This window comes from Trachemys scripta, chromosome 10, assembly GCF_013100865.1.
Source record: "Trachemys scripta elegans isolate TJP31775 chromosome 10, CAS_Tse_1.0, whole genome shotgun sequence".
NCBI lineage: Eukaryota > Metazoa > Chordata > Testudines > Emydidae > Trachemys > Trachemys scripta.
The window spans coordinates 47,708,097-47,726,142 of NC_048307.1; the positions used below are offsets into that span (position 1 = coordinate 47,708,097).

The 18,046-nt window shown below is 49.1% G+C and overlaps 1 protein-coding gene across 7 annotated transcripts in view; it reads left to right on the forward strand.

The window, feature by feature from the left end:
- The window catches only part of PPCDC (phosphopantothenoylcysteine decarboxylase), a 48,766-nt gene extending 35,911 nt beyond the window's left edge, over positions 1 to 12,855 (forward strand). For 6 of the 7 annotated variants that reach the window (XM_034783616.1, XM_034783618.1, XM_034783620.1 and 3 more), the window contains 3 exons: positions 564 to 692; positions 4,757 to 4,925; positions 11,148 to 11,243. In XM_034783616.1, the coding sequence (XP_034639507.1) occupies positions 564 to 692; positions 4,757 to 4,925; positions 11,148 to 11,233 (384 nt within the window). In that variant the 3' untranslated portion in view covers positions 11,234 to 11,243. Of the gene's footprint in view, positions 1 to 563; positions 693 to 4,756; positions 4,926 to 11,147; positions 11,244 to 12,298 lie in introns of those variants that run through there. The other variant, XM_034783617.1, reaches the window with a different exon arrangement.
- The last annotated feature ends 5,191 nt before the right edge of the window (positions 12,856 to 18,046 follow it).

The window sequence follows — 18,046 nt, forward strand, 5'->3', positions numbered from 1 at the left end:
GAATGATCAGAGTTACAAAGGATGGAGCGAGAAAGGCCTAGCTGGCCTCATCTAGTCTATTCTATGGAGTTTTGACCGGGGTTGTTCAATGCAGCGTAGTCACCAGGGTAAAATTTTCAGGAAGCTTTTCTAACGGTTCCTGAGATTCACAGATGCCCTGTGGTGAATGGGATGGGGAAGCCTGTGCTGGCATGCAGGATGATGTAGATGTCTGACATGTAGACTGAGTGCTCTCTGAAGCAGAGTCTATTTCCTTGATGTTTGTCTGTACAGTGCCTAGCACAATGGGGCTCTGATCTTTGATTGGAGTTTCTAGGTGCTACCACAATATAAATAGTAACTATAGGAAGAGTGAAGCAAAAGAAGAGTTAAATATGAAGCAGCAGCAGCACTGCTGTCTCAGAGCCCCATTATGATTGGGCCTTGCTCCGTGTGGATGTTACTCTTTCCCCGTGGTTTGACATGGCATTTATGCATGTGGGGTTGGTACAGTGTCAAGTGTTCTGTGTATGAGTTAGTGTCTCAGGAGGGTTCAGTGATCCAGTCTCTTCTGTTGTCTGCAGCTGTGGAAAGGGCGTACAGACCCAGTCCTCCACATCGACCTGAGGCGCTGGGCCGACCTGATGCTAGTGGCTCCTCTTGATGCAAATACACTGGCAAAAATAGCAAATGGCATCTGTGACAACTTACTGGTGAGTTATTGTCCGCATCTGGGCCATTAGTTGCCCTGAATACTGGCTGAGGACATCTTTCACGCTCTTTTTCCTCATCCCTCTATTTTTTCCACTGTGCCTCTATTCTGTTTTCCTTTTCATGCAAGCTCTTTGGGGCAGGCACTATATTGTTCTGTGTTTGTATAGCGCCTAGTGAAATGGAGCCTGGATCCATGACTAAGGCTTCTAGGCATTAAAATACTACTACTACTAATAAATAATGCCTGCTCTTTCCCCTGGCTCCCTCCTTATACCTCTCTCTCTCTTCCTCTTCACATCCTTCTTCATCTCCCTGGCTCTTCTCTCATGGTGTTCACCTGCCATCCCTTTCCTTATATTTCCTCCTCCTCCTTTTCCTGATGCATGATTCTTCTTCCTCTCCTGCACCTTAGAGCCTCTCCATCTCTCTGTCTCTCTCTATCTCACACACACACTTTCTCACTCTCCAGTTCCTCTTCCTTTCTGTGTTTTAGATGCAGTATAGAAAGACACCTGTGAGATCAGATAAGTTTGTTTACTTCCTGCTAGTCCTCACTCCCTCACCTAAAAGCATAACATGGACATCCACCCACCCACACTCACAGATTTATCTTCCAGTTTCAGCCAGAGGTCTTTTTGGGGGCAATGCCGTTTTCTGGTACCTCAGGTAGCTTGGGGTGGGTGGAAGAAGGGAGTCAGCTCCTGTATTTGGGTAAGACAGACTACCCAAGAGCCCCCTGTACACCCAAGTGCTTTGGGACCAGAGATTGGTGCTCTTTAGATAGGGAAGGTCACAGAATTTTAGACACCTAAGGAATCTTCAAAGAGAATGCAAATCTGCACATACAGCGCTGGCATAAACCAGTTCAGTGCCCCTCAAAAATGAGTTGAGGGTGGGTTGGGATGTAGGCACATAAAATCTCAAAAGGAAATTTGTGTGGACAGGTGCCATTCAGGTCAAGAAACTCTGAATGGCTGAACCCCAGTGCTAAGGAAAACCACAGTGCTTGTAAATGAGTAAAATACAGCTGGAGTGACAGGCTTCACCTATGAGTGTCTAGAATGTCTCTGGAAGTGTCGGCTTAGCAGGAGGAGCATTACACGGCCCAGGGGACAGATCCCATCTGTCAGTGACACACAAGATTACAATTCTACAATTGCTAGCCTTTTTTGGCAGGGAAATAAAATAACATAGATGTATGAAACACGCCATTAAAGGTTTCATTTGGAAGCTTGGAGGGGATCAGACCTAACAGAATTAGATTTTGCCTGTACTGGAGAAAGTTCACATCATACAGTACAAAACAACAGGTAAAAGATTTACTGAACACAAGATGACTACAGCTAGGGTGACCAGATGTCCCGATTTTTCCTTGTTTGTCCCGCGTCCTGACTGATGTGCGGTCGGGACACTGGACAAACAAGGAAATGCTCCGGAACCTGGAGCCCGGAAATGCTCGCGGCCCCCCCCCCCCCCCCCCCCGCCCCACCTCCACCCTCTCTTCCCCCCATTGGCTCTCTCCCCGAATCCCCGCCTCTTCCCCAGGCTCGCCATTCCTCCTCCCTCTGCAAGTGCTAGAGGGAGGCCCCGGAGATGCAGGGGGAGCGTGGGGCCAGGGTGAGTGAGAGTCCGGCCTGGCCCTGAGCAGGCAGGACACAGTCGGGCAGTATGGAGAGTAGGAGGGCAGCCCGCGGGGCCAGGCGGCGGCTGTTCTCCCCCCCTGGCAGCGGGACTCGGGAGCAGCCGCTGCTGCAGTTCCCACTGCCGCGGGGGGAGGAAGCGGCCGATGGCCAAGCTTGGCGGCTGCGGCTCTGGCGCCCGGGCCCGAACCCCCCGAGCCTGTTCCCCTGCAGGACCTGAGTGGGCCGGGGCCGCAGTGGGATTGCACCAGCTGGGCGGCAGCCCAGATGCGACTGGCCAGGGGCTGGGCGCAGTGTGTGCGCTGCTGGGTCCCCGCAGCAGGCCCAGGCTCGGGGAGTTCGGGCCCAGGCACCAGAGCCGCAGCTGCCGAGCTTGGCCATGGGCCGCTTCCTCCCCCTGTGGCAGTGGGAGCTGCAGCAGCGGCTGCTCCCGAGTCCCGCTGCCCGGGGGGGAGAACAGCTGCTGCCTGGGCCCGCGGGCTGCCCCCCTACTCTCCCTACCGCCCGACTGAGTCCTGCCTGCTTGGGGCCGGCCGGACTCTCACTCGGCCAGGCCGGACTCTCACTCACCTTGGCCCCGCACTTCCCCGGCGTCTCCCGGGCCTCCCTCCAGCGCTTGTGGAGGAAGGGTGGTTTTTTTTTTTTTTTTTTTTTTGCCCCATCCCCCTCCGCCCCGATATTTGACTTGGGTGATCTGATCACCCTAACTACAGCTGAGATACTATTCCAAGGACAAATGCAAGTTGTTCTTCGAGTAGTGTCCCTACGAGTGCTCCACTGTAGGTGTATCTGTGCCCTTGCGCCTCAAATTGGCAATTTTAGGTAGCAGTGTCTATTCAGCCCATACGTGTATTCTCCCTCCCTCATGGTCTGCCTCAAGCCTATCTAATACTGTGCGGGCGAACCCCCCTCAGTTCCTTCTTAACTGTCTTTGGCCTCGAATGGAGCGAGCAGTTGTTCCTTCCTTATCTGCATCATTAGTATTGACTCAAAGACTATCCAAATGGGTCTCGAGTTGCATTAATTACTGTTATCAAGGGCTCACCCTGTTGCCTGCGTCCTTAATCCATACGCATTCTGCAAGGTTAATTTCTACGTTAGTTGCATTCCTTAAGGATGTCCCTATCTCGGAAATCTGCAGGGCAGCGACTTGGGCCTCTGCCCATGCTTTCGCAGAATATTATGCTATCACTGGAGATTCGGCCTCTGATTCCATCTTCGACTCCACACTACTTTCTATAGTAACAGACGCCACTCCGAAGCCTTGGCCCTCCATGGGGGATACTGCTGTAAAGTGACCTGCAGTGGAGCACCCATAGGGGCACTACTTGAAGAAGAAGTGGTAGTTACTCACTTTGTGCAGTAACAATGGTTCTTTGAGATGTGTCCCCCTGTTGGTGCTCCACAACCCGCCTTCCTTCCCTCTAGCGTTCTCCATAAGGGGATTTGCGGTAGAGAAGGACCTGAGGGGGTTCGCCTGCGCAGTACTAGATAGCCTCTAGGCAGACCACGAGGGAGGGAGGGCGCATGTGTGGGTTGAATGGACACTGCTACCTAAAATCTCCGATTAGAGGAGCGGGGGCGCAGATACACCTATAGTGGACCAACCTTGGGACACACATCTCGAAGAACCATCGTTACTGCACAAGGTGAGTAACTTCCTCTTGTCCTTTTTTGTCTTTAGAATGCTGTAGCAAACCCTATCTGCCTATCTGACAAGATAATATCTTGCTGGTTCAAGAAGCCAGACAGAGAACTGACTGAGCCCTCTATTAATGATCTGCAAACTCTGTCACTGTAGATTCTGATGTAATGTTTAGGAGCTGTTTGATGGCTGGGAAGCTGAGGGCTTGTTTTGAAATAGGTCAGACATGTTTCTTCTACTTGATGCTAGTTACATCCATGGAAGATGGGATGCTTCTTTTGATGGCAAAAGTGGCATATCCAGTCGACACGGCACTTAGGCAAAATGACTGTACACCTGACTTCTCTCAAATACGGTCTAGAGAGTTCTACAGAATGGTTTGTGGTCATCCTTAGCTTTACTGTGGAGGTGCAGGCCAAAGAGACTGTCAGCTGGATCTGAGTGGGCTGCTCACTTGACTCAAGAAAAGATGGGACTTGCCCTCTTTGTAGCCCTGCCCCCTTTTCCCTATTAGAAATGAGGCTGCTGCAATCTTATGCCATTTAGTGCCAATTCGTTGCAGCCTGGAAGCTGCTGACAAGTTTCCTGTGTGGCTGGGCAAATTTTGGGTACCCCAGCCCTAATGGTCTTTGGCTTGGCAAAGGGCTTCTGCAGCAGTGTGATAGGAGATACAAATAGGAAAGGCAAATAGGAAAGGCAAACGCTAGGATTGGATCTCTTGTTGTCTTTTTTTTTTTTTTTTTTTTTTTTTTTTTTTTTTTTTTTTTTTTTTTTACAGACTTGTGTCATCCGCGCATGGGATATGACCAAACCCCTGCTGTTCTGCCCTGCTATGAACACAGCCATGTGGGAGCATCCTATTACAGCTCAGCAGGTGGAGCAACTAAAGGACTTTGGCTACACAGAGATCCCTTGTGTGGTGAAGAAGCTGGTGTGTGGGGATGAAGGTCAGTCTTTAGCATGGCCTCTGGCTACTTTCCTATGTGATTTCTCCCATAATGATCATGGAAATGTTACACTGATGGTGAGACAGTCTTCTCACCCTGTGAACTTCAGTGTGCTGCGCTGAGGTGAACAAGTACAGTTTGTGCTGTAACCCTCCATTGCCAAAGTTTACAGAAATGTGTTGCAATTGGGTCTCAGACCAGCCTTGAAGAAAATATTTCTTTTCTTGCCAATTTTCAAAATCCATGCAGACACTGTGAAATGCTAGGAATCCAAAGCAGAATCAGGAGTTGGAATTTGGGGTTAGGGGCTTAACTTAGCTTCAATAACTCAAATCAACCTAAGATTTGTAAAGTAAATATTGCCAACTAGTAATCCATGATAAGCACACGAGAGAGAGGAAGGATGGGCCAGTGGTTAGCATGCTATCCTGGGACTTGAGAGACCCAGATTCAATTCTCTGCTCTGCCACAGATTTTCTGTTTGACCTTGGTCTAGTCTCTCCGTGCCCCAGTGGGGATAATAGAGGAGAATAGTACTTCCCTGTCTCACAGGGGAGTTGTGAAGGGATAGATACATTAAAAAATGGAGGCACTCAGATACTATATAGTAATGAGGGCCATATATGGATAGAGAAGGAAAGCTGTTTCCTTGGCATGTTTTACGAATGTGTAATCAAGTTATTCATAAAAACAGATCAGCTGTAGCACCTATATAGAATCATGTTTGAACAAGCACATCTGTGTTAATATTTTAATAACTCTGCTGTATAGTTTGATACCAAGCTCTATGGTGTGCATTGACACAGTGCATAGAAATCTGTCTGGAAAATAAGACATGTTTAAAAATAGTCTTTGTGGTTGCTGAGTAGGGGTTGGCTTTCACACCTCCTGATCTCTCAAGTAAATAATGTCAAGTATCAGAGGGGTAGCCGTGTTAGTCTGAATCTGTAAAAAACAGAGAGTCCTGTGGCACCTTTAAGACTAACAGATGTATTGGAGCATAAGCTTTCATGGGTGAATACCCACTTCGTCAGATCCAATACATCTGTTAGTCTTAAAGGTGCCACAGGACTCTCTGTTGCAATTAAATAATGTGCATCTCTAAAAGAGAGGCCTTTTGGAACTGAATACTAATATACATTTATGGCTGGATAAACACATTTGTAAGTTATTTAAATCAGTAAAAACACACTGGGCCATAACCGTTCTGCTAGGGTTCTTATAGCTCGTCACATCAAATTTCTCACATGTTCATGATTACCATAAATGGAAACATCCAAATGAGGTCAAACCACACAATAGACTGGCAAAATGGGAAAAGCCATCTGGATCAACATGCCTTCCCTTTTTTGTCTTTTCCTTTATCTATTTACCTAAGATCCACTATTACCATGTGTGGTGGGGTGTCTGCCCCACCCCCATGCTAGAGGGGGCTGCAGCAGGCCAGTGCGCCTGCGCAGACTGGCAGCCAATAAGAAAAGGGCTTACTGGGGGCCACTCAGAGCCAAGATTGGAGACAGCCAATCACGGCTCAGCTTGGCCCTATTTAAAGGCTGCCCAAGAAGGGCGCAGACAGTCTGGCGCAGACCTTCAACAGGGGAAGGTCTGTCTCCAGAGCTGGCAGACTAGCACCGTGGACAGCGCAGTGCTGGCCAGGCTCGGGAAGCAGAAGGGAGCTCTAGCCCGTAGCCTGCCAGGCTGCAGGCCCTGAAGGGAAGGGCCTAGCGGGTGGAAGGGGCCACAGGGGAAGCGGCCCAGGGAAGTGGACAGACAAGGGGAGAGAAGGAGGACAGCAAGGCTGCCGCCAGAGAGTCCCTGGGCTGGGACCCAGAGTAGAGGGCGAGCCTGGCTCCCTCCTTTCCCTCCTTGCAGTACACCCAGCCATCGGCTGTGGGGAGCAGCCATCACGGACTACGCCAGATCCCTGACAGGAGGGATTAGACTTTGGGGGCGTGGTTGGACATAGTGGCTGGGGCGTAGAAAGACTGCTGATCACCTCCCCCCCGGAAGGGGGTGAGGATGGACTAGGGGGCACTGCTGAAGGGCAGTGGCCTGAAATGGATGTTGCCGAGCGGGGAGCAACACGGGTCCAGACACCAGCAGAGAACAGATGACGGACAGGACACTACCAGCAGAGGGCGCTCCACTGGACTGAGCTAATTCCTGAGACGACCAGTGGGAGGCGCTGCTGTGGTGGGTCCCAACCCTGTCACACCATGGTATCTGAGCACCTCGCAATCTTTTATGTATTTATCCTCACACATCCCTGTGAGATGGGACAGTGCTATTATCCATAATGTAGCGGTGGGGACCTGAGGCACAGAGAGGATCCGTGACTTACCCAAGGTCACACAGGAAGTCTGTGGCAGAGCAGGGAATTGAAGCCAGGTCACCCAAGTGAACACCCTAGCCACTGGACCATCCTTCCTGTATATCCCTCACCATTGATATCTTACATCCATCAAACACCTCCATCTCCAGAAACAGTTGTGATTTTTAGGTCTTGTCCACATTGAAGTTTGCTCTGATCCCAGTGGTTGATGCCAGCAAGGTTCAAACCCATAGAGTAGCAATTTGGACCAGTCAGTGTTTTGCCTGTCTATTCTACAGGTTTGTGTTGGTGCAGTTACACTGATAACAGGCCACTGATGACTGGAATCGGGGCAAAACCTCAGTATTCGCAAGCGCGTCTGCACACAGTCTTTGCTTGAATTACTTTCCCTTGTAATTTCTTTCCCCTAGTAGACCCAAGAAGTCTCTAACTATGTCTACACCCAAATTTTTGGATCTGTAATTCCCAACAGATTCCGCTCCCTCAATGGATGCTGTAATCAGTGCCGACGAGAAGGGGGGGAAGCCGGTAAAAATTACTGGGGCCCGGCGGTCTGGAAGGGGGCCCGGGGCCCAGCTTCCCTGGCTCCCCACTTCCCCCCTCGTCGGCCCTGTTTAGCCGGTCCGCCCTTGCTGGGGGGCCCGAAAAAATTTTTTCACCGGGGCCCGAACCCGCTCTCGGTGGCCCTGCCTGTAATATAAACAAAACTCAGATGAGCTGACGTGTTTTTATCACTGTATTGCTTAATCTTTCTGGGACAGTAAGACAGACTGGCCTGCAGCAGCTGGCTCAGGCAAAGTACTTCTTAATGCTTACGCTTTTCATCCTGCTTAACCAGTATTCTGTGTCATGAGCTATCAGTAGAGCCTATCTAGCTAAGCTTTTCATAGTGGTGAAACTGAAGAGTGTTTCTCTTCTGTTTCATGATTATTTTATTTATTTTCTTATTTTGTTTGTGATTATCTCTCAGAGGTGCGTAGGTTTTGTGTTGGGGTGGATTTCACCCTTTATGAATAATTTGTGGGTTCAGGACATACTGCTTACCAAGATTTTGCACAGCTAAACAGTCCAGATATGACTTGCCAAAGGTGAAATGGAAGTAGCTGGGAAAACGCAGACAGGTCTTGGAAATGTTATTTATGGATCATTAAGATGAATGGCTCTGTATGCAGAACTGTAAGGAGCAGAGGTGTTGATAGTGGAAGGCACCATTTAAAGGTTTGTGGGGGGGACCTGACTGCCCCATGCATTGGCTCTGCTGCCCACCCATCGCCCCTTTGCATGCTCTCCTCCTTCTGCCGCCTCCTGCAGCTCTCTCTCTTGTTGTCCTCACCCCCAGCCCTGTTGCTCCTCCATAAATTGCCAGCGGGATGTATCCCGCTCCCAGCAGCTCTATGCGGAGAACCAGCCCCTGGTGGGAGCACTCAGAACACCTGCAGCCTGCCCGGCGGACTCCTTCCTTCCCCTCTGCCTCTGGCCAGGACAGCACCCCGGGAAAGCCCAAGACCCTCACGCACAGGGCGTAGCCCAGGAGGAGATGAACCCTGCATGTGCCAAAGCTGTCCACAGCCCTGTGCAGCGCTGGCATGGGGGAGCCTCTCTGCCGCTCAGATAAGCACTGGAGTGGGGGCTTGGGAGTGATTTCCAGCCTGTTCCCACCCTGGACTTGCAGACTCCCCAGCAGCCCAGTGGGCAGGGGCTTAGAGCCCTTTTTTCCCCTCCATCACCCTGCTCGGCCCTGGCCCCGGCCCTGGCCCCGGCCCCAGGGAGCATGGAGCTGCTCTGTCCAATAGGCTTTGTGCCCAAAGCAGTAGCCACATGTGGCGCTGCTCCTCCTGCAGGGGGGATTCCTCCCTTGCTGAGCCACCTCTGGCTGGGCTTTGCGGCTGCTGAAGCCCCTGCAGCGCCCAGCACCTGCAGCTGGTTCAGGGAAGGTGGGGATGGATCTGCTGGTTCCCCCCTAGCCCAGCTTCCTGCTGCCAGACACCAGCAACAGCCCTGCCCTGCCTGCTGCCACCACCTGCTCCAGTGGCCTTGCCCAGTCCCAGTGTGCTGCAGACTCAGATGCTCCTGCTGAGCCATTTGGACTGCGATGACTCTGCCCTGCAAGCCCCTCAGTGCTGGTGGATGCCTGGCTGGAAATGGAAGGCAGAAATCTGGGGGGGCACATGACCCCGTGTGCCCTCCTCCCACACGTTGCCTCTGGTAAGGAGGCAATCCAAGAGGATGTCTCTTGTCCATATCTGTTGGGTGCTGTTCCACCTGTTCAGGGTTAGACAGCATGGAGATTAACACACAAGCCTGCCTATTCCTTATCTACAATGCAATCCACCTGTGGGAGTTCACCTGTTCGGAATTATGGGTCTGAAATAGCCTAGTGTAGAACAAAGGTTCTTTCTGCTTTTTAGGAAAATAGTTCCTTTGTTCTTTCAAAACCATCATTCACCAACAGGTGCTGACAATTATGGGGCCTTCTTAAAACAAGTCTAAGGTAACTAATTTCTAATTAGGAACTAGGTAATTAACTAGCAATTAGGTAATTAGATTTTAAATTAGAAATAAGGCACACTTTTTAACAGTGAAAGTGATTAACCTTTGGAACAAATTACTAAGCAAAGTGATGGATTCTCCACCTTTGAAGTCTTCACATGAAGACTGAATGCCTTTCTGGAAGATATGCTTTTGTCAAACACAAGTTACTGCTTTAAATTCAGGAGTAGCTGGATGAAATTCTATGACCCGTGTTTAACAGGAGGTCAGACTAGATTATCTAATGATCCCTTGAGGCCTGAAAATTTATGAAATGTATGAATCTATGAAAAAAGACTTCAGGAGTGAAAGCAACATCTCCACTGAAAGATTTAGTGCACATCTGGCAAGTAACCAATCCCAAAGGAAGAGTTTTTACATTTTGTTCTTGTTACATTTCCAAGAATTAGTTCAGGATGCAAGCCAAAACAAAGTCAGGACAATTTTCACTTGAAAATAGTCTTAATTTCATTGTGTATTGAAAGCGTACAAAAATACAAAGTGTTCATGGTTTTGACATAGAAAAAAATGGCTATTTTGCATAAATTTCACACAAAAATAAAGTTTCTGGGTTTCAAAATGAGAAGTGAAATGAAAAAAATTATCTCACATTAATGTGTTTTGGTCATTTCCACTCAATATTTGTAATCAACCAATTGGCATTTAACCAGGACACATAATCTACATAGACCCTGGAGAACCGATGAGGCTCTGTGGCTAGTTTATGGGTATTTTTCACCTGCCCATATGGAACACAGTTGCTTTCTGATATTCAGGCCATTATGGGAATCACAAGGGCCATTCATGAGGATCCATAGTTTGTGACAGTGTCTGGCCCCTTGGATTTTGGCAGTCGGAGCTGATCTTCACACTAGGGGCTGGTCTACACTGGGGGGGGATTGATCCAAGATAGGCAACTTCAGCTACGCAAATACCGTAGCTGAAGTTGAAGTATCTTGGATCGAATTACCTGGGGTCCACATGGCGCGGGATCGACGGCCGTGGCTCCCCCGTCGACTGCGCTACCGCTGCTCGCTCTGGTGGAGTTCCGGAGTCGACGGTAGGCGCGTTCGGGGATCGATGTATCGCATCTTAACGAGACGCGATATATCGATCCCGGATAAATCGATTGCTACCCGCTGATAGTGAAGACGTACCCTAGGCTTGTTCTATCCTGCCAACATTTCTGGTATAACTTGCTGCAATGCGCTGCTTAGAAAATGCACTGGCACATTGCACTGCTGTGTGTATGGGAAGGAACAAGGCCAAATTTCAGCAGGACTTGTGGTATGTCAATGCTCAGCAGTTGTGCAGCCTCCTTGGGACCTGAGTTTTACTGTGTGTGTGACCTTGCTCTCCAGGTCGAGGTGCCATGGCAGAAGTATGGACCATTGTGGAGAAGGTGAAGGCGATCCTTTCAGAGCGGGACTTGCTGACACAGAGCTGATTCCTTGATGTAAATCACATTTGCCCCCCTTCTTGACAGTTTTTCAGTGTGAGGATGAAAGCAACGGGGAGCTGAGATGGCATGTGCCTCCAAGAACACTGCCATAAGCTGAAAGAATAAGATGTTTGGGTTCCAGTGCCATCAGCTGCTCTGACATTAAAACCTCTTACATCATTAGACATCTTCCAAAACTGAAGTCAGGTTTCTGTATATGATTATTTGGGGGCCCTCTGCCGTATCTTAAACACAGTTCACATACAAACATCTGTATAGTGAGGGACTTATATCATACTAGGCCTCTCGATCCTGAGTATTTTATATGGAATAGTTTTTGAAACATTGAAAAGAGGATTTCTAAGTTGCTCTAGGTCCAGCATCAAGAGGAGTCAGAGAAGAGAACGGTGTAAAACAATGGTGGGCAACCTGTGGCCCGCGGGCCGCACACGGCTTGTCAGGGTAATCTGCTGGCGGCTGTGAGACTGTTTGTTTACATCAACAGTCTGCAGGCACAGTCGCCCGCAGTTCCCAGTGGCCACGGTTTGCTGTTCCTGCCCAATAGGAGCTGCGGGAAGCAGTGGCCCTCACCGTTTCTTACAGCTTCCATTGTCTGGGAACGGCAAACTGCACCAGCCACCGCTTCCTGCAGCTTCCATTGGCTGTGAACGGTGAACTGCAGCCACTGGGAGCTGTGGGGGGCCGTGCCTGCGGACGGTCTATGTAAACAAACTGTCTTGCGGTCCACCAGCGGATTACCCTGATGGGCCGCAGGTTGCCTACCGTTGGTGTAAAAACATTTGTTATGGGAATGATCCCAGCCTCTCCCACTAAAAGTCACTGTAGTGAATGTTGTAAGAGCACTGGTTTTGGAAAGCTCCTACAGAAGCTGCTCTAGTCTTCACCTTTTCAGCAGGAGTCCCTATACTATCGATATTTCCCCAAGAAACTATAATGAGAAAAGGCTGCAATTCTACATTTGAAGGCGGTTTGACTCCATCTTTGCATGTTTTTGGTGCCTGATGTGCAGTTTCTAAATCACTTGAATGTTGTTGTTTTTTAACATCACAGGAGAAAAAAATACATTGAAAGAGAGCACCCAAGGCCTTGTATTGACCTTTGCCCTTTTGTATCCATTGATGTGTGGAGACGCAGACGTCAAACATAAACCAAAATGAACTTTTGGCTCTGCCCGACGGTGTGCTGCAGGTCTTAGAATCAACACGTTTGGCCACTCTGGAAAGCCTAGAGAAGCTGTTCCCAAGAGACTTTAACACTCCTTTTCAAATTGAAAATTAACTGCATGATGTGAGGAAGTTGGGAAATCCTGACCATGGACACCAACCGTTAGACCTGTGAGGGCCCCACAGTTCATCCTCCTCCTTTGAAATGCGATCCTTCTACCTGAAGAGGACCGGAGTGGACTGGGGAGGGTGCTGCAGTCAGCAGACCACAGGGTTTGTCCACAGATACTAGAGTTTATTTTTAACTAGTCACAATCAAATATAAGGCTTTCTGTACATAACCTACATATTAGGCAACCTTTGAGCTCCTTAGCACGAAAGGTTATCATGGAGTGTTTAGTTTCCTTATCGATGCTACACAAATAAAAAGGCTTCTGAACTTTCCCACTTTGGCTTCTTTACTGATGTAGAGCGTGCCCCATGGGGGCCCAGAATTGCTGGGGATAAGGACAGAAGGGAGTCTAATGTCACAGCCTTAAGAGTAGCAGGGATGTTTGGCTGGGTGATACTCTTCCACAGTAGCAGTAAGAATCCTCGTTTTATAGAGGTGGCCCAGTGGTTGTCCTCTGTCTGGCCTCCAGCACTGACCTACCTCTAGCAGTGCTATATTGTGAGGGTGACTGACTTGTGGGGTTTCCCCATGTTTGTGGGAAAAGTCTCTTACTATTAGTCTATGAGAATAGCTTTGTGATGCTGACGCAGGGCCTGATCCAAAGCCCATTGACATCACTAGAAAAGACTTCCATTAACTTCACTGGACTTTGGATCAGGCCCTCACTGAGTGACTACAGAACCTTTGAAGAGAGAATGTGTTCTGCTGCTGGTTACAATGGAATGGGAATTGGGACTCTTGGGTTCTATTCCTGGTTGTGCGACTGATTTGCTCTGTGGGATTGGAAAAATCACTTACCCTCTCTGTGCTGCAGTTTCCTCATCTGTAAAAAAATAAATAAATAAAATAAAAAAATAAATAAAAAAAATAGCTAAACTGGAAATAACACAAAACTATCTTGTGAGGCTAATATACTTGCAAAGCACTTACAGATAATTGAATAAAAGGAATTTTACAATTTCAGAGCCAAAAGAGAGAATCCAGTGGAGATTATGTCAATGAAGTTGTATAGATATATATTAAAGTAGAACTTGATCCACAGCATGAGGAAATATGAGCAGACAGTGAGATGACCACTTAAGGAAATAAAAGAGAACTGCTTGAAAAATAAAGGATGGAGCTTTTTCTTAAAGGACCCCACTCTGTTTTACCTGTAGTACAATATCAGACATTAGTGTGCCATTGTGTGATCCTTTGCATGATCACTGCTTGGAAACCTGAGGGAACACTTCTTAGGCCTGGTCTACACTATGAGTTTAGGTCAAATTTAGCAGCGTTGAATTAAGCCTGGACACGTCCACATGACGAAGCCCTTTTTTTCGACTTAAAGGGCCCTTTAAACCGGTTTCTTTATTCCACCTCCGAGGGGATTAGCGCTAAAATCGGCCTTTGCGGGTCGGATTTGGGGTAGTGTGGACGGAATTCGACGTTATTGGCCTTCGGGAGCTATCCCACAGTGCTTCATTGTGACCATTCTGGACAGCACTCTCAACTCCGATGCATTGACCAGGTAGACAGGAAAAGCCCCGCGAACTTTTGAATTTCATTTCCTGTTTGCCCAGTGTGGAGAGCACAGGTGACCATGATGGAGTCCCAAGATCGCAAAAGAGCTCCAGCATGGACAGAACGGGAGGTACGGGATCTGCTCGCCATATGGGGAGACGAATCAGTGCTAGCTGAACTCCGTAGCAGTAAATGAAATGGCAAAATATTAGAAAAAGTCTCAAAGGCCATGAAGGACAGAGGCCATAACAGGGACGCACAACAGTGCCGTGTGAAAATTAAAGAGCTAAGGCAAGCCTACCACAAAGCCAGAGAGGCAAACGGAAGGTTTGGAGCAGAGCCACAAACATACCGCTTCTACGCGGAGCTGCATGCCGTGCTAGGGGGTGCAGCCACCACTACCCCAACCGTGTGCTTTGACTCCATCAATGGAGAATCACGCAACAGGGAAGCGGGTTCGGAGTACGAGGAAGATGATGATGAAGACAATGAAGATAGCTCACAGCAAGGAAGTGGAGAAACCGGTTTCCCCAACAGCCAGGATATGTGTATCACCCTAAATCTGGAACCAGTAACCCCCGAACTCACCCAAGGCGTCCTCCCAGACCCTGAGGGCAGACAAGGGACCTCTGGTGAGTGTACCTTTGTAAATATTACACATGGTTTAAAAGCAAGCGTGTTTAATGATTAATTTGCCTTGGCAATCGCGGCCAGTACAGCTACTGGAAAAGTCTGTTAACGTGTATGGGGATGGAGCGGAAATCCTCCAGGGACATCTCCAGAAAGCTCTCCTTCATGTACTCCCAAAGCCTTTGCAAAAGGTTTCTGGAGAGGGCTGCCTTATCCCGTCCGCCATGGTAGGACACTTTACCACGCCAGGCCAGTAGCACGTAGTCTGGAATCATTGCATAACAAAGCATTGCAGTATATGGTCCCGGTGTTTGCTGGCATGCAGACGACATCCATTCCTTATCTCTCTTTGTTATCCTCAGGAGAGTGATATCATTCATGGTCACCTGGTTGAAATGGGGTGATTTTATTAAGGGGACATTCAGAGGTGCCCGTTCCTGCTCGGCTGAACAGAAATGTTCCCCACTGTTAGCCACGCAGTGGGGGGGAGGGGTGAAGTGATCATCACAGAGAATTGGGTGTGTGTGTGTGGGGGGGGGGGGCGGTAGTTGGATTTGTGCTGCATGTTAACCCAGAAACCGCAGCCCCTCCTTTTACATTGCAAACCCATTTTAAATGGCCAACCCAACGGGTGCTTGGTATGGGAAATGAGGGCGCTACTGTTTGAAACCATTCCCACATGTTAAGAAGGTTAAAAAAGCCAAAAGACTGTGGCTTACCATGACTGCCTGCAAGCCGAAATCTGTTGCCTGGCACTGCATGAGTGATCTCTCACACCAAACCGGCAGGCCCTCAATATAAGAGGCAAAATGCGACCTTGTAACGAAAGCACATGCTGTGTAATGTGAACAGCAAAATTTAACATGAAAGAGTGTACCCATTGTTCTCTAAAATGTGTCTTTTTTTAACCACCTCTCCCTTCTCCTCCACCAGCTGCAAATGTTTCTCCTTCACAGAGGCTAGCGAAGATTAGAAGGAGAAAATGGCGGAGATGCGGGAGGATATGTTCTCGGAGCTCCAGATGTCCTCCCACGCTGACAGAGCACAACAGAATGCGTGGAGGCAGTCAATGTCAGAGTGCAAAAAAGCACAATATGAACGAGAGGAGAGGTGGCGGGCTGAATCACGGGCTGAAGAGAGCAAGTGGTGGGCTGAAGAGGATAGGTGGCGTCAGCTTGCTGACAGAAGGCAAGAGACGATGCTTCGGCTGCTGGAGCATCAAACTGATATGCTCTAGCGTATGGTTGAGCTGCAGGAAAGGCAGCAGGAGCAGAGACTGCCGCTACAGCCCCTGTGTAACCAACAGCCCTCTTCCCCAAGTTCCATAGCCTCCTCACCCAGACGCCCAATAATGCTGTGGGGGGCCTCTGGCTACCCAGTCACTTCACCCCAGATGATTGCACAAGCATCAGAAGGCTGGCCTTCAATAAGTGTTAGTTTTAAACTGCAGTGTGTCCTTTTCCTTCCCTCCTCCCCCACCCCTCCCGGACTACCTTGGCAGTTATCCCCCTAGTTGTGTGATGAATTAATAAAGAATGCATGAATGTGAAGTAACAATGACTTTATTGCCCCTGCAAGAGGTGCTTGAAGGGGGGGAGGGGAGAGGGGAGGGGAGGGTGGTTAGTTTACAGGGAAGTAGAGTGAACGGGGGGCGGGGTGGCGGAGGGTTCATCAAGGAGAAACAAAGAGAAGTTTCACACCATAGCCTGGCCAGTCGCAAAACTAGTTTTCAAAGCTTCTCTGATGCGCACCATGCCCTGCTGTACTCTTCTAACTGCCCTGGAGTCTGGCTGCGCGTATTCAGCGGTCAGGTGATTTGCCTCAACCTCCCACCCTGCCATAAATATCTCCCCCTTACTCTCACAGATACTGTGAAGCGCACAGCAAGCAGCAATAACAATTGGAATATTGGCTTTGTTGAGGTCTATCCGAGTCAGTAAACTGCGCCAGCGTGCTTTTAAACGTCCAAATGCACATTCCACCACCATTCGGCACTTGCTCAGCCTATAGTTGAACAGATCCTGACTACTGTCCAGGCTGCCTGTGTACGGCTTCATGAGCCATGGCATTAAGGGGTAGGCTGGGTCCCCAAGGATAACGATAGGCATTTCAACATCCCCAACGGTTATTTTCTGGTCCTGGAAGAAAGTCCCTTCCTCCAGCTTTTGAAACAGACCAGAGTTCCTGAAGACACAAGCATCATGTACCTTTCCCGGCCATCCTACGTTGATGTTAGTGAAACGTCCCTTGTGATCCACCAGTGCTTGCAGCAGCATTGAAAAGTACCCCTTGCGGTTTATGTACTCGGTGGCTTGGTGCTCCGGTGACAAGATAGGGATATGGGTTCCGTCTATCACCCCACCACAGTTTGGGAATCCCATTGCAGCAAAGCCATCCATTATGACCTGCACATTTCCCAGAGTCACTACCCTTGATATCAGCAGGTCTTTGATTGCGTTGGCTACTTGGATCACAGCAGCCCCCACAGTAGATTTTCCCACTCCAAATTGATTCCCGTTGCAAGCTTCCACAGGGCTATCACCACTTGCTTCTCAACTGTGAGGGCTGCTCTCATCCTGGTATTCTGGCGCTTCAGGGCAGGGGAAAGCAAGTCACAAAGTTCCATGAAAGTGCCCTTATGCATGTGAAAGTTTCGCAGCCATTGGGAATCGTCCCACACCTGCAACACAATGTGGTCCCACCAGTCTGTGCTTGTTTCCCGGGCCCAGAATCGGCGTTCCCCGCCATGAACCTGCCCCAGTAATACCATGATTTGCACATTGCTGGGGCCTCTACTTTGTGAGAGGTCTATGTCCATGTCAATTTCCTCATCACTCTCGTTGCGGCGCTGCAATCGCCTCCTCGCCTGGGTTTGCTTTGGCATGTTCTGGCTCTGCATATACTCCATGACAATGCGCGTGGTGTTCATAGTGCTCATAATTGCCGCAGTGGTCTGAGTGGGCTCCATGATCCTAGTGCTATGGCGTCTGGGCTGAAAAAAGGCGCAAAACTATTGTCTGATGGAGGGAGGGGCGAGTGACGACATGGCTTACAGGGAATTAAAGTCAACAAAGGTGGCTGTGCATCAGGGAGAAACACAGACAACTGTCACAAACAATGGCCCAACCCCAAAGATTGAACTCAAAACCCTGGGTTTAGCAGGCCGTTGATTTCATGGAGGGAGGGGGAAGCAAATGAATACAGAACAAATCTGGTCCATCTATTTTTTACATCTTAAGCTGGCAGCAGATGGTGCAGCATGACTGATAGCCATCGGCATCTTCTGGGTGCTTGGCAGAAAATGCTGTATTACGACTGCTAGCCATCATC